This window comes from Chelonoidis abingdonii, chromosome 2, assembly GCF_003597395.2.
Source record: "Chelonoidis abingdonii isolate Lonesome George chromosome 2, CheloAbing_2.0, whole genome shotgun sequence".
Taxonomy (NCBI): domain Eukaryota; kingdom Metazoa; phylum Chordata; order Testudines; family Testudinidae; genus Chelonoidis; species Chelonoidis abingdonii.
In genome coordinates, this window is record NC_133770.1 from 30,227,929 (window position 1) to 30,252,642 (window position 24,714).

Here is a 24,714-nt window from a genome sequence, read left to right on the forward strand (position 1 = left end):
TATTGGGGCAGTCTTGGGCCACTGCCCCTCCCCTGCAGCAGCAGGACTTTATGGGAATCAGGGCTAGGGGTTGGGATGCAGGAGGGACTGAGGTCACTGTGTGGTGCTTACCTTGGGGGGCTCCCCGGAAGCAGCAACATCCCTCTGATCCTAGGTGGAGGTGCAGCACAGCCAGGGGTCTCTACATGCTTCCGTTGCCCACAGGCGCCACCCCCACAGCTTTCATTGACCATGGTTCCCGGCCAATGGGAGCTGCGGAGCTGGCAATCAGGGCAGAGTCAGTGTGCAGAGCTGCCTGGCCATGCCTCCACCTAGGAGCAGAGGGAGGGGGATTTTGCCACTTCTAGAGAGGCACGGAGCCAGGTAGGAGGCTGTCAGCCTTGCTAGCCCCCCACCGCCAAGCACCAGCAGGGGTACAGGGCCACGTGCTGCTGCCTGCCTTCCCCAGCACCTGTGTCCCCTGCCGCGCTGTCCTTCCCCCAAGCACCCGCAGCACCCCTATCCCCTCATCCCCGATTTAGTCAGGCATATATAGTACAAGTCATGGACAGGTCATGGGCTACAAATTTTTTTTACTGCCTGTGACCTGTCCATGAAATTTACTAAAAATATCCAAGACCAAAACGTAGCCTTACTCATAAGTGAACAGGAAAGTTCCTCATCACCACTCCAGAGCAGCCTGAGGCAGAGACTCCTTGGGAGATGTCCTGCTGATGTTGTGGAAGGGTCATGTGGGGTATGTTTTCCTTCCAATTCCTTTGATACCACAGGTTTTGTGGAAGATACGCTGAGACAAAGTTTTAGTCATCCTCATCCTGCCCAACTGGTCAAGACAGTTGTGGATCACAGATCTGTTGAAGCTTAGTGAAACACCCATGAACATCCACAGGCCTTCTAATACAACACCAGGTCAAGATCACACATCACAGTCGGGGGTCTGCAGCTCAGTCTGATATTTGAGTGGGCATTGGAGATAGAATGCTCATGTTCCAAGAGTGTGCAATCCATCCTTAACCAAAGTGGAAAAGATTCCACAAGAAGCTGTTATGTGGCTAAATAGAGTGTTTTCTGCTTGTGCTTATCAGTGCAAGTTAGAATCTCCTCACCCTAAAGTCTTTCAGGTCTTGCATTCAGTTCTCTGTAGGTGCATTTAGAAGCAATCAGCGTTTTCCATCCTTCAGTGGATAACAGTATGATTTTCATGTACACTATCACATATAGATTTTGAAGGGGATTGTCAGATCCTGTCCATCAGTGATGGTGATCATACCTCAATAAGCCCTTAATTTCATTCTATCATCTCTCAGTAAGACTCCCTTTGAGCCATTAACTACATGCCCTATGACCCGTCTGTCCATGAAGGTGGCCTTTCTGATAGCTATAACATTGTCCAGAAGAGTCAGTGAACAGGGAGTTGGCCCACCATATATTACCTTCTGTAAAGAAAGTCTTGCTACACCCCTACCCCAGATTCAGACCCAAGGTAGTTTCCAAGTTTCATGAGAGTCAGGTCATCTATTTACCTGTATTTCTCCCTTCCCCTCCCCCAAAGTGACATGCATGAGAAGTAAGTGTGTGTGTGTGTGTGTGATGGGTCGGGGGGTGGAGAGTTTTCTGTTTAGTTTTTTAAAGCAGAAATTATTGCACTCAATTTTTACTCAAGTGTTTGGAAAAAAGCTATTTTTCGCTTTCAATAACAGAATATAACACAATCTTCCAAGATTTAAATTAAGATAATTTTAGTATTCATGGTAAGTACAATGTGTCAACCTTTTTCCCCAGCAAAGCTTCATGCTTTACCCTTCATTATTAATAGGGCCCTACCAAATTCATGGCCATGGAAAAACACTGCATGGACCATGAAGTCTGGTCTCTTTCCTCACCCCACTCATGAAATCTGGTCTTTTGTGTGCTTTTATACTATACTATACAGATTTCATGGGGGGAACAAGTATTTCTCAAATTGGCGGCCCTGACCCAAAAGGGAGTTTCAGGGGGCAGAGGGTATCACTCTCACTTCTGCATTGCCTTCAAAGCTAGGCAGCCAGAGAGTGGCGGCTGTTGGCTGGGCATCCAGCTCTGAAGGCGGCAGCTCAGAAGCAGTACTGCAACCCCTCTACAATAGCCTTGTGACTCCCCCCACCAACTTCTTCTTTTTTGGCTCAGGACCCGTACAGTTAAAACACAGTGAAATTTTAGATTTAAATAGTTGAAATCATGAAATTTATGATTTTTTAAAAATCCTGTGACACTGAAATTGGCCAAAATACACTGTGAATTTGGTAGGGCCGTAGCAGTTAGTTAACACAAGCTTCCTGCCATTTATATTCTAATACCAGAAAATACTCATAGCTTTCCTCTCCTTCTTTCATATTTTTGGTTCAGCTTGGTGCTTTCTTAGAGATGGTAATAGCATGTTCTGAGATGTTTGTGTAGGTGGAAGGAGACCAGAAACATTGTAACGTAGTCTTTCATAGAATCCTGGTTTGCTATGTTCAGTAGCACTTCCTAGGGATTTTAGATCGTTCTGTATAAAAAATCCCATTGTTCCTCTCAGTTGAGATTTGTATGCTGTGGAAATAGTTGTTAGTACTACTTAGTTTTTCTACAGAATATTTTGTCCTTAGAACTCAAAGTGCTTTACAATGCAGGCTAAGTCTTATTCCCATTCTATAGATGAGAAAACTGACACCCAGAGAAGTGAAGTGACTTCTCCAGGGTCACGCAGCAACTTCAGCTGCAGAGCTAAGAATAGAATCCAGTCTCTTGACTGTTAGACTCATTCCTTATCCCAGGGGTGGGCAAACTACGGCCTGTGGGCTGGATTTGGCCCATCACGGCTTTGGATCCAGCCCATGGGATTGCCACCCGTGTGGTGCTGCAGAGCTAAGGCAGGCTCCCTGGCCCCGTGCTGCTCCCGGAAGTGGCCGGTACCACATCCCTGTGGCCCCAGGAGTAGAGGAGGGGCAGATGGCTCCGTGCACTGCCCTTGCCTGCAGGCACCACCCTCTGCAGCTCCAATTGGCCGGGACCAGGGAACTGTGGCCAATGGGAGCTTCAGGGGAGGTACCTGCAGGTGAGGGCAGTGTGTGGCGCCTTCTGCCACCACTCCTTGCACCCCAACCTCCTACTTTGAGCCCCCTCGTACACCCTACACTTCTCCTGTGCCCCAACCCTTTGCCCTGAGCCCCTTCCTGCACACCTTCCCATCCTCCTACCCCATCCTTACACTCATGGCCCTGCATGCAATTTCACCACCTAGATGTGGCACTCAGGCCAAAAAGTTTGCCCACCCCTACTTTATCCACTCGACCGTATGCCCCATAAAGAAGGAGTGGATGAAAATCCAAAGCTCCAAGTCAGACTGAGATAACTTGATAAAATTTTGCTTGAGGGACAGTCTGTATTTTTAGTTAATGCTGTTGTGTGGGAAATAAGAATATATTCAGGTATTGATCCCAAGTGAGCAAGAGAAGAAGTTTAAGAAATCATTACTTGTGTGGACTCTGTCTTCTGCACAAGAGTGAGTAGGTTTATATATATATTTGATAATCTGTAAAAGTCAGACGCCATGCCTGAATGCCCTTTACCAGCCAAAGTAAACTTAGCATTTTAAATTAGGACTTCTTGCTATTAAAATGAGATCCAAGGAATAACCAGTTAATTGACCATGACTGCCAGTTCAATTCAGTGGATTGTGTTAGGTTTTTAGGCACAGCTCTAGTTCTGAAATGGGCTAATGATCAATATATGTTGTTTAACATGAGAAAATGAATAAGCACTAATTTTGTAATGAGCACTGAAACTGTCAGTGTAATGTGAGAAATTAAAAAGTAATTTATTGTTACTGTTGAAACTGAATATGGAGGGAAAAATTAGCATTACTTTCTGTTCCATAAATAATACCCTCTTCGCCTTCTGTGTTCGTTTTTAGAAATGTGACATAGCCCAGATGTCCAAATTTCAACTTTGATGGCCTTTCATTGTATGAAGTCATCACAGTGAAGTAGGAAAGCCATCAGATTCTTTGTCTACAAAGAAAAGAAAGTGTTCCACTAAGCAGAGCTTACTTAGTATTATATATTGCTGCCGTTCACAGGTAGTAGTGGGAAGTATTATGCAGCCTCTAGAGGAGGGTGTGTGTGTGTGTGTGTGTGTGTACAAAAAAAAAGTACATATACTTGTGTAAAAAGGAAAAATATGCTGATGTGGCAAGGTACCCGAGTTTCTCTTGGAGTTTCTCCTAAAGCCGTGGAACTCCAATTTTTTCATCCATAATGTACAAAAATGCCCAGAAATTCATCCAACAGTCCACCATATCCTCAAATCCAAAGAATAATTTTTTGACCATTTTGTGGGTTGCAGATCGTAGAAGATGAAGGGGCAAGATTTGGTTGATGCCATGGAGTGAAAGGGTCTCTCAGTCCTCTTTGCTTTCCCCTGGGTTTGTGCAGTGCTCAGCTCTGAGGGTTAAGAAGATTTGCTCCATAGGTTCTTGAAGCTCCCCACTTCACTTGTTTTGGAGCCAAATGGTGCACGAGACAGGGCGTAAGGAGCAGCTCTAGGATTGGGAGGTGGGAGGGAGGGATAGAATCAGCAGTCGGAAAAGGGAAAGTCAGTGAGCTAGTCTTTCCTGCCCTTGAGCAGGACCTTCACAGGGTCCTGGTGGCCCAGGGATTTTAGAGGTCACAGCCACCAGCTCACATATCAGGTCCCCCCTCACACCACCATTTGAGAATGGCTGTTCTGTGATGTGTGTGAGCACTTTGAACTCCGATGAAAAGTCCCCATCTTGTAGAGTTAGGTCTTCAGAGAGCAGTTCAGTGTGCTTATGTTCAAATAACTATTGCTGAATGCAAAAAGAGTCCTTGTGGCACCTTAGAGACTAACACATTTTTTTGGGCATAAGCTTTCATGGGCTAGAACGCACTTCATCAGATGTATGGAGTAAAAGATACAGGAGCAGGTATAAATACATGAAAGGATATGGGTTACTTTATCAAGTGTTAAGTCAGTCTAACAAGAGAACTCAATTAACAGCAGGATACCAAAGGAGGAGAAATAACTTTTGAAGTGGTAAGAGAGTGGCCTATTACAGACAGTTGACAAGAAGGTGTGAGTATCCGTAAGGAGAAATTAGTATTGGGGAAATTAAGTTTAGGTTTTGTAATGACCCAACCACTCCCAGTTTTTATTCAGGCCTAATCTGGTGGTATCTAGTTTGCAAATTAATTCCAGTTCTGCAGCGTCACGTTGGAGTCTGTTTCTGAAGTTTTTTTTGTTGAAGAATTTCTACTTTGAGGTCTGTTATTGAATGACCAGAGAGATTGAAGTGTTCTCCTATTGTTGAATGCTTACACATGCGTAAACTTTTTCTTCTTGCAGCTGAAGTATTTGTTGCACGGTGGATCTTATTTGGAATTCCATCAGAGATATGAAGTAAATGAGATGTAATTTGAACTATATTATTTGCTCTTGCTAGGTTTTTGGGCTGTGGAAAGTAGTTAGAATCCATCTGATATTAAAAGCTGTTTGTGGCTTTTCTTTGGCACCTGAAAGTTTGTTCTGAAAGTTCCCTCCCATAGAACAGAGGTAGACATGGAAATGAATACATTTATTGGCAAATTTTCAGATGTATTATAGTTTTAAAATTAACTATTATTTTCACTTCAGCCTGTTACCATTCTTCAATGTTTGTGGTTTCTTTTGTGCTATGTTGTTGAACAGATAGTTCTGGTACACACTCCGGGCTGATTATTTTGTGTTGTTTTTAATATATGTATGCTTTTGCCATAAAAGTGTTATCTGTTGTGAAAATATTCAGGAATAGTACAGATAACACTTCTATGTTACATACATACTACAGCACAGTATGTAATGTATTCTTATATTCCAGACAATTTTAAACAGCTATTAGAAAAATGTGCTTGCATTTACTGTTTGAAGTATTGTAAAAGTAAAGCAATCATTAATAGAATTGGAAATTTGAAACCTCTAAAACATTGTAACTCTTTTTGAAGTTGTTGTTGTATGTAAGAAAACCCCCAATAATTTCAGACAAGAATTACTTGATGCAATGAAATTTAATATTAAAAAAATCACACTTTTATAAGGGTAATATTGACAACGCACACAAACTCTAATGGCTTTATTTTAATAAATGACGTCTAATTTTGGGTTCCTACAATTTTAGAAATTTTCAATCCACTTTTCAGAAATTTTCATCATCTTCCATTGATTTCAGTTTGATAAATAGATGCTAATTGCCTTGGAAAACCAGTCACCCACATTAAAGGTTACACTTGAAAGTTTGTTCCCAGTTGGTGTTGATCTGAAAGCATGAAGTCAATGTGACTGCATCTTAAAAGGATTTAGTTTAGTTTGTTTCCAGATAAATAAGCTAGCAATTGTAGTGGCAGCTGATAGGGCTGCTGCCAGCTCCGAGATGAAGGAGTCAGTAGGCATGGGTTCCTATGGTCTGAAAGAAGTAATGTTGGAATTTCTCTTAGCAGTGAGTGAGCAGTAATGCAAATGCTGCTCTCTGCTGGTCACCTCAAGACATTTTAACAACCAGGAAGCATTTTGTTTTAATTACGCAAATATATTATGGAATATACATCTGTATGTATTGAAAGGAACAGTATGCTGATGTCATGACCAGATAATACAGCAATGAGCATCATATAAAAAATAAGTATATTAATAAAGGGAGGACTGAGATTAGATTGTTTTTAAAACTTGTACGTGTTGTGAAAGTCACAATAAAATGCTTTAAACTGGGAAGTCTTAGGAAACTTATTTCTGTTGTCCCAACACATATATCATTTTCTGAACTGAGAAGCTGTAATTGCCTTCCTCTTGAACAGGTTGAATTAAAAATATTCCAGAAAACAAGCAGTTTTACAGTAACTTTCCTTCATGACTAGAAACTCCATTGTACTCCTTTGTACTCTTTTGGAAAGGATAGACTTTTATGAAAACAGTACATACAAATATTTAGAACTAAAGGAGTAGGAAATCATTTTCTGTGCCATTAACAGACATAATTTCCATTGCTTTTTCCTATATATTCTATCCTCTGCATATGGTTCTTTTTTCCATTATCTGGGAGAATACAATCATTTAGTTATAAAATAATAAAAGGTTACTTACAGTGATGACATTCTCAGTTTATCCTGAGTATGTCTTATTTTTCTATGTAATCAATGTGGAATAAACAAAATGTAAACCACTTACTAGCTTTGTTGGACTATCTGTTCTTGTGTTCACTTTCTAGGTGAATGTTCGCTTAACAAAATATTTATCTTCTTTAATTATAGAAGAACTCTGAGGTGGAAAGTGAAGTGTTGACAAATGTAAAATTTAAGTAGTTTTCAGAGCACAGCTAGGTAGAATATTTAACTGGGTGGGGTACACAGGAAATAGGAGAACTGACTTGCTTAGACTTGAGGAGTGTGGTGCAATGATTACACGGCTGTATTATTGCATTGAATTTCAAGTTTAGCATTAGCTAAATTGAATGAAGTGAACTGGCCAGATCTGCACATTGTTTGAACTATGCTAAAAACATCCACATAGCTTTTACAAAATAATTGCGCCTTACTGATTTACCCTTCCCAAAAGAACTAAATTGTTCTAGAGCAGTGTAATTTAACCTGTTGCCGTAATAAAATGCAACTTGATACCTGTTGTGTTGAAAACTTAAAAAATTCATTGAACTCTGAAGTTAGCATCAACTAGCGAGTGAATATAATTGTCAGTTCTAAAAATCGTAGTTCTGAGTAGCTAAGTATGAGTTTAAAAAAACCTAATTCTACTTCGAAGAGTTAAATTTAAACTTTCACCAAAATATTATTGTGCTGAGTAGCCATATGTGTAAAATTGTAATTGCCTCTAAGTAGATATTGCTATAAAAATATTTTCCTGAGAAAATTTCTTAAACAATTTTCTGAATACCATTTTAAAATATATTTAGTTCTTGGTATTGGTCCATTTTAAAAAGTAGCATTTCCACTTAAGATTCCATGTATTTGCATCCTCACTGTTTTTCAGATTTTTAAAAAAGGGCTTATTTGGTCTAGGTATTGCAGCAGGACAGCTTTAAACCATAATCTTTTATAGATGTATTTTTTATACACAGCAAATAATGTGACACACAGCCTGATAGACACACATCAGATATTTGTATACGTTCAGAATGGAGCACCTTGAGAATTTTTATTGCAGCATTGGTGTTAGCTGATTTGTAATAGAATTCCTGCATACTTAATTGTGCTGGGTAAAAAATCACTTTCCATGTGGGCTGAGCAGAGTACAGCTTCAAGAGTCACTACTGGAGAAATCTCTGATTGGAGAGATTTCATTTTAGGACACTATACTGTAGTGCTTCTTGCTTATTCACTGTAATCCAGACATACGATGACACAGAATGCCTTTCAGAGTGTCCCAAAGGACTGATCAGAAGGGTTTGCCACTTGCTATGAAAACTCACTGAGTGCTGAAGGCCAGGTTATGGTCCAGTAAGTCTTCCATCTAAGCTAAAATAATATTTTCAGTAATTCTTCCAATAATTTACTTTGGAGGTGTTTTATTAACATTAGATAAGAAATACTCAGTGTTGTCCCTAGTTGGTCAAGATATGCGGTGTCACACTTGCAGTCATGCTGAAGAGAGTGGCACTGTATTTGAGTGCAACTGAAGGCAGAATTTAGTCTAGTGCAGGGTTTCTCAAACTTCATTGCACCGTGACCCATTTCTGGCAACCAAAATTATTACACGACCCTGGGAAGGGGGACCGAAGCCCAAGCCCCACCATCTTGGGCGGGGGGGAGGGGGGGGCAAAGCACAAGCACCGCTGCCCTGCGTGGTGCCAAAGCTTGAGGGCTTCAGCTGTGGGAAGTGTGTCTCAGACTTTGGTTTGAGCCCCGAGCGCCATCAAATACAACACCAGCCCTGATGACCCCATTAAAATGGGATCGCGACCCACAGTTTGCAAACCACTGATCTAGTGTCTTTTGAAGGTAGTAAATACTATGGATGGGCTCAAGCTACATCATTTATATCCAGGTTTTGAATATTTCCGAAGCTGAGGTTTTTGGACCAGTTGTTTGTTTATTCTGCTGTATAATATAGAGAGAGGCCATTGCCAAAGTTAGGACTCAGCTCTGGATTTCAGTTACTCACAAAGTTCAGTGGTGGTAGGATCTTGTGTTTTCATTTGGCCGTATCTATTTCTAGAAACTACAATCTTTTCCATTGCTCAAAAGGCGTGTAGATAAACGTTGTAAAATGTGGAGTAATCACAGGGAGCAAAGGAGAATCGAGAAATGAGTATCTCATCATGGTGTAGAGAAAACTTAAATGAAAAGGTTTATTGTTGTTTCATATTTACTTAGCAGATCTTGTCTGTGTAAGCTCTTGCCAAACTCATTTTAGGTATTTCTTGGTCTAGTTTTGCTGACCTATATTTTGTGTTAGTAACTTGTCAAACAGGAAGAGCCACAATAGACTCAGCTCAGGTTTTGTGGAATAAACTATAAAATATATGCAGTGCATGAAATTCAGTTTTTTTTTTCTTTGACATTTCTCACAGAAGAGAAAAGCACTTTTCAAAATGAAATACTTGCTGATTGGCAGAAGAATGCAGCTTGTATCTTAGCTGCATGGGTTGGGCATACGATGTAGCATAAGGGCAGCAATTGTGTTTTTGATGTTGTCATTCCATTATAGATCCTGTAATTTTGTGTGTTTGCTATGTTGCCCTTTTATTAACATGGACACTGTCTGAGAACAGGATAAACCTCCAGAAATACCAGAGTTCAGCTTAATGCTGGCTGTCCTTGTGGATTTAGCCACTCTTGCATCTGTACCCTGTCTGTAATATCCCCATTTTACAGACAGGAAACAGAGGCTAGGGGGGAGGTTAAGCGATTTTGCCAAGAACAGTTAGGCTTCAGATGATGGAGTTGAAGAGGCAGGTTGGTTCTTGTTTGTTGTAAAACAGTTCTTTCTCATTTCCAGATTGCAATAAAGTTTGGCTTGTATCTCAAATCCCAGTTGAGTCTTTGAGCTGGGGTAATGAGTCACTGTAATAAGTGACTTGTTATGTTTTGAAGTGTTAACCTTATTGTAGCCTGTCAATTCTGTCAAGCCTTAAAAACCAAGCTGTTTGTATTCAATCCTGTGACACTGTTTTTTCGGATACCAGAGGTAGAGATGCTTTACATAGTGGGATGTGAGATGAGAAACTGTCTTCCCTACTGTTTACTGGTTTGAAAGTTGAGTTTACAATGGTATGTTTTCTTTGGACTTTGTTCTAGAGCTTGCCAGATGAGGAACATGAGAACAGTGTGTATAAGCTGATAGCTTTGCCTGATCTTTTTATAAACAATGAAACATTACATGCTCAAATTAAAAAAAAGCACACATGAATACTCTCTTTGGTATAATCACTTCCGGGTGTATGTGCCCCAAAAGGTCCAATAGCAGCAAGGAGTGTTTTTTTTGTTTTTTTTTTTTCCATAAAGAAATTTCAGAGAAGAATTTAAAGCAAACTTGAGCTCTCCTGTTTACTGTAGAATTTTCGATATATAGACAAATTACATAGAAATGAAGTGTTTTCATCTCATTTCACAAACAAAAGTCAAAGTAGGTCACAATCTTAATGTAGAAACTCTCTCTAATCTGTATATATAATTTGGTCTAAAATCTGTCCATTAAGTTTTATATGTATACACAGTTTTAGCTAAATCTTGTTGCACTTGGCTGATATTAAAAGTATTTCTGGTTGGGTATTTCAGTTGGGTCAACTCAATACTTAAAATGTTAGGTATATTTCCATAAACAACCTATAATTTGGTATTGCCCCGGCAAATGGGAGGTGGAGCTAGGGAGGAGGGAATGCTGCCCTGTTGTGTAATGTTTCTCTAAACAAAGTGTTTCTGGTACATTTATGATGATATGAGAAAATGCTGATATTTGTTAATTAAACAGCTATAAAAATGATGGTACAGTGTTTGCCAGTATTGTCCAAAGCCCTGTACCTCACAGGAGTGATGTGGTATGTTGAGCTAGTACTTGTAGAAAACTTTATTTTGTATAAGTGATGATGTCACTAGGGCAGTTAGAGTAAGGGGGAAACTGTGTATTAGGTAAATCAGGGTTTGTCTACGGTGGCAATTTACAGCGCTGGAACTTTCTTCCTTAGGTGTGGGAAAAAACACCCCCTTGAGTGCAGCAAGTTTCAGCGCTGTAAAGCACCAGTGTAGACAGTTTACCAGAGGTGGTGGCTATGCTCCTTATGGAGGTGGTTTTTTAGAGCGCTGTGCTGCGACCTCACAAGCCACATTAGAGCACTGTGATGTCAGCGCTTTAGCATTGCCAGTGTAGACTAGCCCTTAGTCAAAACTGCAGGGACAGTATATTCTGGCTTCAAGAATGTTTTTTGTGAAATGTTTTTGCATTTAATAGTTAATAAAGATTTTAAGATCACTAACTGGGATTACATTTCTGAGAAGAATAGTATTTAACAAAATACAATTCTAAAATCTGATCTTTGGGATAGGGAGCTAAAGACGTATGGATCTTTCAAATTTAAGTTATATCTGTTCAAAGTACCCCTTTCCCTGTGGCAGTGGCAGCAGTGGCATGAAACCAAGGCCTATGCATGTTGTGTTTGTGCTGCTGTAAAGTGTGGCTTTGGGGTGTAAAATGCTACTGTGCATGAGGGCAGGCTAGACTGTGTTACTAATAAAGTTCTTTGTAGCCTTTTGAGGCGGCAAAGAAAGGGAACGTGGGGTACAGCAATGGAGACCTAGATCAGTGCTTCTCAAGCTATCTGATGTGGGGGACTGGCAATTTTTTTTCCAATGTGCCAGGGACTGGTGCCATATTATTATTCCGTTCGACGCTCTGATGAGGAAACTCGCTGAGGACCAGCAGCTGATGGCCGGTCCACAGACCACCACTTTGAGAAGCACTGACCTAGAGGACAAAGAAGGATGGGAATCAATATGTTGCAGCAAAGGAAAACAAGTGGAAGTGTAATGGAGAGAGTGGGGGCTGTTTTTCCAGTAAAAGCGCTTGCTTAATAGCATTTCTTTCTACCTTGTAAGAAAAATCTCCTTTCAAATATTTTGACCCCCCACCATGTTAAAACAGGGGATATGTGGGTGGGGATGACATTCCTGCCTCCCCAACTCCAGTCCTTTACATATGAAAATGAGAAGAAAGCCCTTCTTCCAAGACCTCTGCCTCCCACACATCAGTGATTTTTGCCTTGTACCTTTGTCCCTGTTGGTAGCAGTGTAGCTTTGAGTTTGAAAAACTGATAATTTGAACTGCAGTAGTTTAACTTTTAATAATTTGTAGGCAACTTAAAGTGAAAGTTAATGGTAATTCATAATTTTAATTATTCAAAAATCCAATTGGGAAGTTGAGATAATGTGGCTGACGATAAGTCCTTTTGAAACCTCATATGCTCCGGCAATTAACCTGAAAAACAGCCTCTGTTTAAAAAATTCCACAGTATCCCTGATCTCAGTCAGAGACTGTGTAATACATGCTCTTGATGTCAGATCCATGTGTAACAGATTTGTGACCCACTGCCTAGTAATGTTATCGTTATTTGTTCGTTCAGGACCAACAGTGCCCTTGGCATGGACAAGTTACAACCTAGAGACAGCCCCAACCTCAGAGACCTTACCATCTGAGTAAGCCAGATGCAGAACAGACATTATGACTGGGAAACCCAGAGCTATTAAAACATTTTGAGAGATTTTTGTGAAAACATATGCTTTATTTCCTTCATTTAAGTGGGGGGTGATACCACAGGAATTTCGAGATGTGTTCATAAAATATTTAGTCCATTCCTACTATAAGACAAGCTTTTGGATGCCCTAGTTTTGGGGGGCCTGTCTTCAGCCCCCTTTTAAGTATTTCATGTTTAAAAGATGGGTGGTCAGTACTTTCTGAAAATCAGGTCTCTTTAAGGTGTAATATATTGGTTCCCCCAATATTGAGGCACCCAAACCCATTACTCAGTTTTGAAAACTGTCCACCATATGAAATGTATTGAATTTGTCCTAATGTTAGGCATTGAACAACAGCTCAGAGTGTTGTCATTGTTACGCAGGTGGGCTAGCTAAGGGTATGGCTACACTTGCAGCTGTACAGCACTGGGAGTTACAGCTATCTTGGTACAGCTGTGTAGGGAAAGCGCTGCAGTGTGGCCACACTGACAGCTACCAGTGCTGCAGTGTGGCCGCATTTGCAGCGCTGTTGGGAGTGGTGCATTATGGGCAGCTATCCTACAGAGCACCTCGTCCCATTTTGGCGCCATGGGTTGTGGGAAGGGGACGGAAGGGTGCGGGTCATTCCGCTTCCTGTCCCAATGCCCCGTGATGCATTGCATCACATCCCAGCAGTCACTATTTTTCCGTCCACGTTTGGCACCATTGTGACTCTCCCAACGGTTTCTGTGCAGCGCGATTTCTGTGGGAAATGGAGCCCGAGCTGCTGAGGAGTATGCTGAGGAGTGTCACCAGATACATCACGTTTGGCAGTTGAGCTATTCCTTCAGCTCCAAAGTGACAGTGAGGAGTCCGACGACGATATCGAGTCACCTGGCGCGTATGACACTAAATTGCTTGTGGCATTCACGGAAAAGCTCAGCACCGTGGAATGCTGCTTTTGGGCTCGGGAAACAAGCACTGAGTGGTAGGATCACATCGTCATGGAAATCTGGGATGACAAGCAGTGGCTGCAGAACTTTTGGATGAGAAAAGCTACTTTCATGGGACTGTGTGCTGAGCTCGCCCCCGCCCTGCAGCACAAGGACACAAGATGGAGAGCTGCCCTGCCAGTGAAGAAGTGGGTGGCTGTTGCAATCTGGAAGCTGGCAACTCCAGACAGCTACCGATCGGTTGCGAACCAGTTTGGAGTGGGAAAGTCGACCGTTGGAATCGTTTTGATGCAAGTTTGCAGGGCCATTAATCGCATCCTGCTAAGAAGAACCTTGACTCTGGGGAACGTGCAGGACATTGTGGATGGCTTTGCACAAATGGGTTTCCCTAACTGTGGAGGGGCGATAGATGGGACGCGTATTCCTATTTTAGCAACCACCGCGCACCTAGCAATTCAAGTACGTTAATCGGAAGGGGTATTTCTCTATGTGTTCTACAGGCGCTATGGGATACACTGTGGGACGTTTCGTTGACATTATAGCGCACGCAGCTGGCCTTTGGAAAGTGCGACTGGATGCACGGTAATCTTTCGACAGTGCTGTTCAGGCAAGACAGTAAGGCAGTGACCTTTTTCCTCAAACTGCACGAGACCCACAGTAGAGGCGACGTCTGAAATGCCCCTGTGTGGATCCTTTGGAAAAGACTGCCGCTACGTCGCTAGATGGGCGTGGCGTCCGTGATAACGCCGTCATAAACAGGGAAGCTTGACAGGGGCAAAGGCTAGTTAATACAGGCTGAGCCGTGCAGAATGACGTGAAGTGTGGCTTTTGGCATTAAAAGGGGCTCTGGTGATCTCTGTATGGAAGCTAGATCTTGGGGGAAAGCACATCCCTGGGTTATATCCGCGTGCTGTCCTCCATAATATTTGTAAAGGGAAGGGTGAAACACTTCAGTCAGGAATGGACCTCTGAGTGTTCAGCGCTGGAGGCTGAATTTGCACAGCCAGAGAGCAGGGCTACTAGAGAGGCCCAGCACAGGGCTACAAGGATTAGGTATGCCTTGAGGGAGGAATTTGAGGCTGAAAACCAACAGTAATGTTTGGTGCCTTGCACGGGAGTGAAGTGCAGTGGTTACAATGTTAGTAGGAATCTGTTTTTCCTAAAGTAATTTGCAGTGCCTGTTTCTTTCCTGGGCTACGGTATCTTTCACTTTCTGCAATAATAAAGACTGTTTTGAAAGCCAAGAATTCATTTATTGAAAAGAAAATAACTTTCGTGACAGACACACAACATGTTGGGAACCTAAAAGGGCAGGGGGTGGGGTGGGGAACTGTACAGTCACAGGTTTGAATATGTCTGGAGTGCTGTGCAATGAGTGCTGCACTTCAGGATGAAACTACTGCATGGTGATGGGGGTTGAGTGCAGAGGGTAAGTGTCATAGTTCTCAGGGCTGGTTGGTGAACGTACAGGTGTTGGGGGCAGCTAGTGGTGGTAAGAACCTGGATGCTGGGGAAGGGGGTTTGGAGCTGACATTGGGGCACAAGGGAAAGAGCTTTGGGCCGGGGGGGGGCGGGCTGGCACAGTAGTGCTCCGCCTGCACGGCTACGACTGACTGGATAGAGTCCACTTGGCGTGCCAGGATGCTTATCAGCTGCTTTGTGCTTTTCTTTTTAGCTGCTGTGTTTCTCTAGTGGATCCTGCTTTCCCTTTCCCTCCAGTTCTGCAGTTTTTTCCTCCAGTCCTGCAGTTTTTTACTCTCTCTCTCTCTGGCAGAGTGATCCATAACTGCTTTCAGCATGTCTTCTTCGCTTTTTCGCAGCTTCTTCCTGAGGTTTTGTAGCCTCTGAGCAGTCGATGATACGGGCAGTCGAGTAGTCAAGGACACTTTTCGAAAGGCAAAAATGGCAACAGTTAACAGAGGCAGCATTGTTTATAATCTCACCCAGACAGTTATTACCACACAGTGAGGGAGTTTACAGTCTTCGCTTTAGCATACTTTTCCCATACCAAACAGAGTGCACATAACCCACAGGAGCCACGAAATGGTGAGTAAGGGCGACTGATTGCTTCAGGGATGTGCAGGGGTTTCTATGTGTTGGGGAAAGCAAACTGCTGCAGGGGGCATCTACACTGAACAGTCTCCCAACATTTTCCACAGGACTTAATCCGGCACAGTGGTGCGGACGCGTTAGCCTGACTGGGACAAGGACCTCAGTGGCTCTCCCTATAAACTTGCGCAAGCACATTGCCCACGCTCTGGCAGAAACTTTTGAAGAGATTACCAAGGCTGATTACCGCGATGTGATAGACCACATCAATGGGCTGTTCCACATCTAGGCATGCATGCATGCAGCCCTAACCCCTCCCCCCCTCGAAACATTTCCCTCCTGAAAATAAAAGCTGCTTACCGGTAACCCGCTCCTCTACTTGTCCTTCACCAAGTACCAGCTGCTGCGACTGGCTAGCTTCCTCCTGGCTTGAGAAGAGCTCCTGGCTGCATGCCTCCTGGGACTCTGGGGTGTCTCCTCCCACCCCAGTACCCTCAGTCTTGGTTTCCTCCTCTCTCCCCCCTTCCCCTCTCCGCTCTGAAGTGTCCATCGTGGTCGTCGGATTGGCAGTGGGGTCACCCCCAAGTATCGTGTCCAGCTCCTTGTAAAAACGACAGGTTGTGGGGGCAGCGCCGGTTTCCCTCGGGGGCTTTGCAATAGGTACTCCGCAGCTCCTTCACTTTAACCCTGCGCTGCACCACGCCCCGGTCATGGCCCCTTTCCAGCATGGCCCTTGATATCTGCCCATAGGTATCGTAATTCCTATGGCTGGAGCGCAATTGGGACTGCACAGCCTCCTCTCCAAAACACTGATGAGGTCCATCAACTCGCCATTGCTCTATGCTGGGGCTCGTTTGGCGCGTGGAGGCATGGTCACCTGGAAGGATTCACTGATTGCACTCCACACCTGGCTGAGCAAACAGGAAGGGGATTTTTAAAATTCCCAGTGCATTTAAAGGGTGGGTCACCTGAGGCCAGGGCAGTAGAGTGCGAACTGATGAGCAGAGTGGCTGAACAGGCATTCTGGGATACCTCTGAATACCTCTGGAGGCCAATTACAGCACTTTTGATGGCCACACTGGTGGAGCAGCGCTGCATCACCAGCGCTGCAATCGTTATACCCCAGGCAGAGCAGGAATACACCCAGCTCTGCAGCCAGGGAGACGCAGCGCTGTATGTGCCTTGCAAGTGTGGATGGTGAGTAAGTTGCAGCGCTGTAAACCCACCACCAGCGCTGCAACTCTCCAGTGTAGCCAAGCCCTAAGATGCAAAAAAGAGTTATTATGTCATGTCCAGCCCTTTGTGGCCATAATAGAATTTTTCACTATAAAAATGATCTCTCTTAGAATAACAAATGTAGTAATCCAGGCTCAGTACAGTAGATGTCTGTAGGGAAATGGGCGTGTACCTCTATTGATGCAGTACCATTCTTCTGATTCTGCTTGTATGGTACAAGGGTGGGGGAAGTTGTGGAAGCCTATATCCCCATTTGTTGGTAAATTGTGGTATCCTTCCTTCAAAATACAGAATGTATACCCTATATGAGACATACATGTCTTGTATAGCAATAATATGTGAAACAACATTGTTGGGGATTGACGTGATGTCTCTGAAAGGTTTTTTGATGAACGTTGTATTGGTGTATATAGAGAGTTTCTCTTTACAGAGGCCTGTTGACCGAAGTGCTTGGACTACTTGAGTCAGAGGAGACATTTCTGAAATTTTTCTGTCACCTAAAAAAGCTGCCCTAAGACAGGGCAGTACTATCATGCCCCATCCCACAGTAGTGGTGTAAGGTGCTCAGATATTACAGTAATTGGGACCATAGAAACACTGATGCTATCAGAAGGAAAAATCTTTTGCTTTACATAATTCACTTGTGTACGAGGGTCAAAAGTTTTATGTACACCTCTACCTCGATATAACATGACCTAATATAACACAGGTTTGCATATAGCATGGTGAGCCCGGGGCTCTGGCAGCAGAGCTTGAGTGGTGCTTTAAAGGGCCCAGGGCGCTGGCTCCTGCGGGCAGCCCTAGGTCCTATAAATCACTACTGGAGCCCTGCTGCTGCTACCCTGGAGCTGCGGCAGCGAGGCTCGACCAGTGATTTAAAGGGCCCGGGCTCCCCACAGTGGCTGGAGCCCAGGGCTCTTTAAATCACCGCTGGAACCCTGCCGCTGCTACCCTGGGGCTCCAGCAGCGCTTTAAAGGACTCAGAGCCCTGGCCGCTGTGGGGAGGCCTGTCACCACTACTCCGGGGCTCCGGCAGTGGGGCTCAGGTGGCAATTTAAAGGACCCGGGCTCCCCATGCCTGGAACCCCGGGCTCTTTAAATCACCGTTGCAGCTCTACTGCCACTACCCCGATATAACGGGGTTTCACCTATAACACAATAGGGATTTTTGGCTCCCGAGGACCGTGTTATATTGGAGTAGAGGTGTACAGGACTTGAATCTGAATGAAAACTTTACCATTAGCTTCAGTAAGTATAGGACTGGGCATATTGACTGTTTGGGAAATATCTTTTTACCGATATATACTTGAAATATCTGATGGATCCTTTTCCTTTGCATACAGGATCCAAACTACTGGATACAAGTACATCGCTTGGAGCATGGGGATGGAGGAATCCTAGACCTTGATGACACTCTTTGTGACGTAGCTGACGACAAAGACAGAGTGAGTACAGACTGTTCTTAGACAGGCTTAGGGTTCACTGCCTGTGAATACGCCATGTTTCATATTTCTAGCGTAAACACTGAAGATGAGGTAGGAGAAAGAAGAGAAGGGATGGAAGAAGGTGATATTCAAACAACATGAAAGTAATTTTCCTGAATTTTCTAATATTGGCTCTTTCACAAAATGCTAAATACATTAGTGAAATTGAGCTGGAAATGTAATATAAAATATTTGATTTAAATTAAGGTGCTTTCATTATGCAATATAAATAAAGTTGGAACATGAAAGTGAGGATGAGAAGAGAGAGGAAATCCCTAAAAAATATACACAAGATTTTTCCAAAATGTGTCTTAAATTTAGTACCCTAACTCCATGTTTAGGCATGTAAGTAAGTAGCCTAGTTTTGAGTGCCGAGCATCCCTGAGTTCACTTTCAGAAGTCATTGATTTTATTAGGAGCTGCTGGGTACCAGCACTTGTGAAAATATTAGGCTGTTTATGTAGGTTCAGACTTTTGGGACCTATTTTTGAGAATCTCAGACTTGTAATGCATATTTGTTTTGTTTGCAATGAGCTAAGCTATGTTTTGCTTTAATACTGGATTTTTGTTTGAGATGATGGATGCATTTTTACTGTCTTAAGTAACTTAGATTGGATAAAATAGGAAACACTGACATTAATAAGCCTGGGAAGTTTTATGTAACATGATAAACATTGGCATTTCACTGCCAAGCTGTGCTCCTAGCAATTCTTACTGAAGATGTAACTCCACTGCATTGGAGCTACTTAGGACTGTGACTGAGCCTTCAATCTAGAGGTACGATTTTCAGGGCCCTGCTCTTTTCACCGCATGGCACATACTTGCTTTTGTGAACTGCAACAGGCAATCTGAAAACTTTCCTGAAAATTACTCAAATGCAGAAATAAATACTCAGTCCTTAATATTTTTCTTGGGACTGAGTCTATTTGGGGTAATTTTAACTGCTGTACTAAGAGTTTAAAAATCAGGGAATCATGGGGTTTGGAAGACTCCTCACTGTCTGAAATGCTAAGGTTACTCAAGCTGTATAAAGTAATACAGCATACAGTGCCTAGTTTTTAGGAATGTCCTCCATAAAAATAGTGCCCTGCTAAGAGATCATGACAGGTGGAGACCACGTAACATTACCATTTCATTCTAAAGCACTTCCTACTACAGCTTTGCTTACAGGCCTCAGGTAGGATGACTATTACCATCAACACTGGTTTTCTCTTACACTTACGTGAGTCATGTGCTCTTTACCCCTTTCCTTCCTAAGGAAGAAACCTAACATCTGGTTTCTTAAAGGTTTCATTCTTTGGCTCTAACCTTGGCTTGCAGGCTTCCAGTGCAGGGCTTTTCATACTGAAACTAGGTGTAGGTATTTTTATGTGCGTGAGTAATGGGGGAAAAAACTCTCTCTGCCATTGAAATAAGCAGTGCCATTATTACAACAGTATTCTTTCTCCTTAAGTGGATAAGATCCATTTTAGACAATGTACTTACGCCATTTCTGAAGGTTTTCCTCGCTTGTTTCCTGTCTGATTTCCAGAAACTGGCATTTCTATCCTCAGTTTCTGCTTACTGCATATATCACTTACATTTTATTTTTTAAAGAGCCTTGAGATGTTGATGTGAAGAGTGAAACATAAATGTAAGTTGTACCGTACTAGTTTATCCTTGAATTAATCATTCCAGCTTGACCTTCCCTTTTGATTGTTTTCAAGAACTGCAGTCATTAGGCACTGTGTTTTTGGTTAGGTATCTTCTGATAGTTTTACACCCACTTTGAATACCAATTACTTTTCTAATTCTATTCCAGTTTTAGGTTGCTCACTTCTTTCACATATAGTAAATGTTCTAATTGTTTTATGTTTGTTAAACCTGATACAGAGCTCAGTATTGCAAGGAGCTGAGCATCATTGGCCCTCTAGCCAGACAAGCATGTAAGTTTAACTTTAAACATGATGTGCTTAAGAATGTTTAAACCTCTCATATTTAAAGTTAAGCATGCACTTAAATTACCACTGAAGCCTGAAATGAATCATGTGCTTAAAGCTAAGCACATGCTGAAGTATTTTGTTGAACTGGGGCCAGAATACTGAGCACCTTGTAGAACTGAGCTCATAACATCTGTGTGTTCATTTTCAAGGAAGAGATAGTCAAACTCACAAAGGACAGTGGAGTTGGTCAGTCATCCTCATTGGCGTTAATGCTGTACATAGAAATCATCTTTAAAATGGCAGCATTGCATTTTTCTTAATTTTAATTGTTATTCTAAAATTGCATATCTTCAGTTTATTAAAGGTCTAATGTTAACTAAGCAGCCATACATATAAAACATTATACAAGTTTTTGTAAAGTCTTTTATCTTGCAAAACTCTGCTCCAAAGTATGTAATGATTCTAGTACAGAATATAAAACAATTAAGGGCTGTACATTCTTTTGGAGCCTTAATTGTAAATGCATTAAATGTTATGCAGGGACAGCTATTTCAGTGAAAAAACGTAAACTCCAGGAGTAATGTGAAGAATGCTTGCTTCAGTTCCAGTGTCTCCATGGAAAAATTGTTATGCTATAAATGCACATAAAGATCCTTATAGACAGCAGCTGTTACAAGTGGAATAAAAAGACATGTCCTAGTGATGGTCCCTTTCCCATTAAAATGCAGCTTGTTAGGACAGTCTTATTTTATCTTTTTCACCATCCCTCTTATCCTCTGGTTTATTTTGTACGTTAAGAAAATGGACTAGGTTGGTGGTAGTGGACTCTCTCTGGAGTGATTTGAAATGTTAAAAACAACCCTGAATATATACATGGGGAGCGGGGAGGGATATACTTTAGAATGTCAATTGTGTGCTTAGGTTATTTTTTTCCTTTTTGAAACTACAACGTCAATGTTAGTGATTTTAACATAAAAATAGAAGCTGCATGATTCAGTCTAATTTAGACAGCATGTCAATTTGACATTAACATTAAACTGCATTACCATGATGATGAGAAAGTTAGCAATGTTGGAGACTTTTTATGGAGGTACATTTCGCAAGAGGGTACTTCCCCCCCCCCCCCAACTGTAAACTATTCAATTCATTTGCAGTTACTTTAGCTTATCAAAACATGCTGATAAAATATAAACTCGTGTTAGCCTAGCTCTAATTTCATTTCTGAAAAGTGGATTTATATTTTTAAATCTTTTATTGATGTATAATAGAAAACTAGTATGTAACTTCTGCTTCTTGATACAAGCAGATTAGGTAATCATGCTTTGGATGGTGTTTAGGTTTTTCCTGAAAACCACTTAAATTTTGAACAGTTATGAGCGGGCATTAGGATATTTACCTGTTCAAGTAATCTGACTGGATGAACCCTAAAGACTACTTAGTAAAACTAGTCATTGTATAAATATCTCTACATTAGATTAAAATTTAATATGGCATTCCATTAGATAATAAACATTAATAGATGCACTAATACCTGCTTCTTTCTATGTGTCCAAGACCAATGCAGGTTCGAGTAAATTTTTTGTTCGAGTGAGGAAAATCAAAACGTGACAGATTGAAAGTTCAACACCACATGGCCGTTTATTGATGGGGGATAAGTTGCAACTTGAGCTGGGGAGGAGCGCTTTTACTAACTAACAATACTATTAGAACGAGAATATTTACACAACTTGAAACAATCTATTTACATTCAACAACAAAAAATCAAACAATGTATAATTAACTGAACAGATACACAAAAACTAAATAAACTGTGCGCACATTAACCAAATACTGTAAAATACAACAATTAACCACAATAGCAATTAATACAACAATTTAACTTTCATATACTATATACATAACTTGGTACCAAGTAAAAGAGGGGAAAAAGGAAGAAGCTAAGCAGAGTATTTACAGCAATTAGGATGCATATACCACACTCCAGGCGCAGCTGACCAGTAGTACAGACACCAAGGGCATGATGAATTGGTGGAAAATAATCCTAACATGTCATGACACGAGCTGGCAAAATATGCAGGAGACCCTTCTAGCTGGAAGGGGGATCCAGGCCTTTCTGCTAACATGCGGATACTCTTGCAGATCTTGGCGCGAGACATGGTTTTATTCGAAAGCTCTCTTACTCGTGTCAGTATCTGATTGGTCCCTAGCTTCTTCACCAACCAGGTTCCGAGCTGGAGCCTTCCACGTAAACAGGATTTGCACACGGCACACTACTCTTATGCACACGGCACGCTGGTATTTTTGCACAAGGCACTAGCCTGACCCCTAGGTGACCAGGCAAAAAGGCGGGAAAATGCACACGGCACTATAATGTAGCACACTGCACTATGGTGTTGCACACGGTACCAATATGACCTTTTGACCGACAATTGGCCAAACAGACACCGTGTTTGAGCATAGGCTTTTAGGGCTGCGACATTATGTAATAAGACACTCATTTGAAAATTGCCAAGACATTTGGTGGAAAAACATTGTACAATGGAAGCATTGCTATTGAAAAATGTATGTATTTATTTATATATTTATATGTAAACAGTTTTCAATCAGAACAGTTTTTGGTTAGTTTTCTGAAAAATTGTTTGGCTGGAAGAAACAACAGGAATCTACTTATGAGTGGAGGTATCCAATCCAAACCCAAAAAGACATATTTGGTATTATGAAATGTGATCAATTTAAATATTTTTCTGTGTATTAGGAAACTGTTTGTTTGGAATACAGTTAATGTTTTTTAATATAAAGTGCATTGGTATATCTGTGAGGAATTAATCTTGACTGGAGTTTAATTTTCAGTATCTCAAAACTTTTTTTCTTTCCCCCCTTTGTTTGAAATAACCTTCAAAATAGTTTGAGTCCTTAGAAACACCAGTCTGGAAGGTACGGTATTCAGACTTTCACACTATCAGTCACCAACTGAGTTAAGCAGGTTTTTTGCTGAGGCAGCCCTGATAAGGAGAACTTTAGCCTTGGTATGTGATTGTACAAAATCAACACAACTTGATTGGCTGTATTTGCGTTATTAATAGCACGAAGTGGGAATTCTCCAGATAGATTAATTTAGGTCCACAAAACAAATTTATTTATTTCCTTTGTGTAAAATTACAGTGCTATCATCTGTATATTTAATAATTTATTTAAATTGTACAGGTTTAGGGACTGATTGCTGTAGGAGGTTGCTAATTGCATGTTTTTCACCTGTAAATTATCATAACAAATTCTATTCCGGTTCATAGGTTTCCAAAGAGCCATCAGATAATATTGTGCAAAATTCTCTGTGATCTCGCTTGAGTTCCTAGTGGATATGCGTGCATATACAAAAAAACACCCACCCTTCTGTCTATCTTTTGATTATGGTCTTTTCAAGTCAGATTGAGGGAGATGGAAGTTGGTGCCACTGTCCAAGCTTTGCTTGTGTGAATGAAAAGGACTTATTCAGGATCTCAGACTAGCACCATCTATGAAAACTAAATTGCTATAAGAAAAACAAAGTGCAAAAAATACTTTTACTCTTCTGTTTTAAAAAGCATGTATATGTATATAAACATAAAAATCAGTCTGTTAGATATGTTCTAAGTGAAATGATTACTTCTAGGCATGGATTTAGAAATGAGGCATATTTGTGTGTGTCAGAAAAATTAAAAATAACACACAATTCAAGGCCTGCACAGTAATTTTAGTGCTGCTGCCAAATGAATTGCTTAGAGACTTGGGGTTTCTGGCTGGTGTAACTCCAGCATACTATTTGCATGACAGCTTTGACTTCAAGGGAAGGCTAAATGCAGTAATTAGGCTCACAATTTCATTGTGGTGAGTAGTGTGACAATAAGAAATAGTGACTCTATCTCTGGAGTTGAACTACTGTGGGGGATGAGGTATATGGCCGTTGTTCAGATGGTCTGCTTACCTGATGGTAGATTGGATTTTAAGTAGTTTTGGATTGTTTAAGATTTATGCTGAATGAAGGCATCAGCCTTTCATGGTTTTTGTACTGGTTTCTCCCAAAGTATAAGTGTACTACTTCTCAATTCACTTCTGTTTTGTTTCTTGTATTTGGGTTATGCTCATAGAAGAAAACATTGTGACAGTAACTTCGCTGAAATTATTCCTCAATCTAAGAACATGCTTTCTTTGCTTGGTCTACTGTTTCCTAATACACCGTCAGCTCTTTCCTTCTGCATAAATCTGTCTTTTATTTATGCACCATGATATGCAGAGATGCAAAGTATGTCAATATAATGCAGCAAAGTGGCAGTGTCTAGACTAATTTCCATACTTGCATGCCATT

General features: G+C 41.5%; 1 protein-coding gene across 8 annotated transcripts in view; it reads left to right on the top strand.

Moving 5' to 3' along the window:
• The window catches only part of PARD3 (par-3 family cell polarity regulator), a 649,228-nt gene that overhangs the window by 65,908 nt on the left and 558,606 nt on the right, over window positions 1–24,714 (top strand). For all 8 annotated transcript variants that reach the window (XM_075062225.1, XM_075062229.1, XM_075062224.1 and 5 more), the window contains exon 2: window positions 18,310–18,411. In XM_075062225.1, coding sequence (XP_074918326.1) covers window positions 18,310–18,411 — 102 coding nt within the window. The remainder of the gene's footprint in view (window positions 1–18,309; window positions 18,412–24,714) is intronic.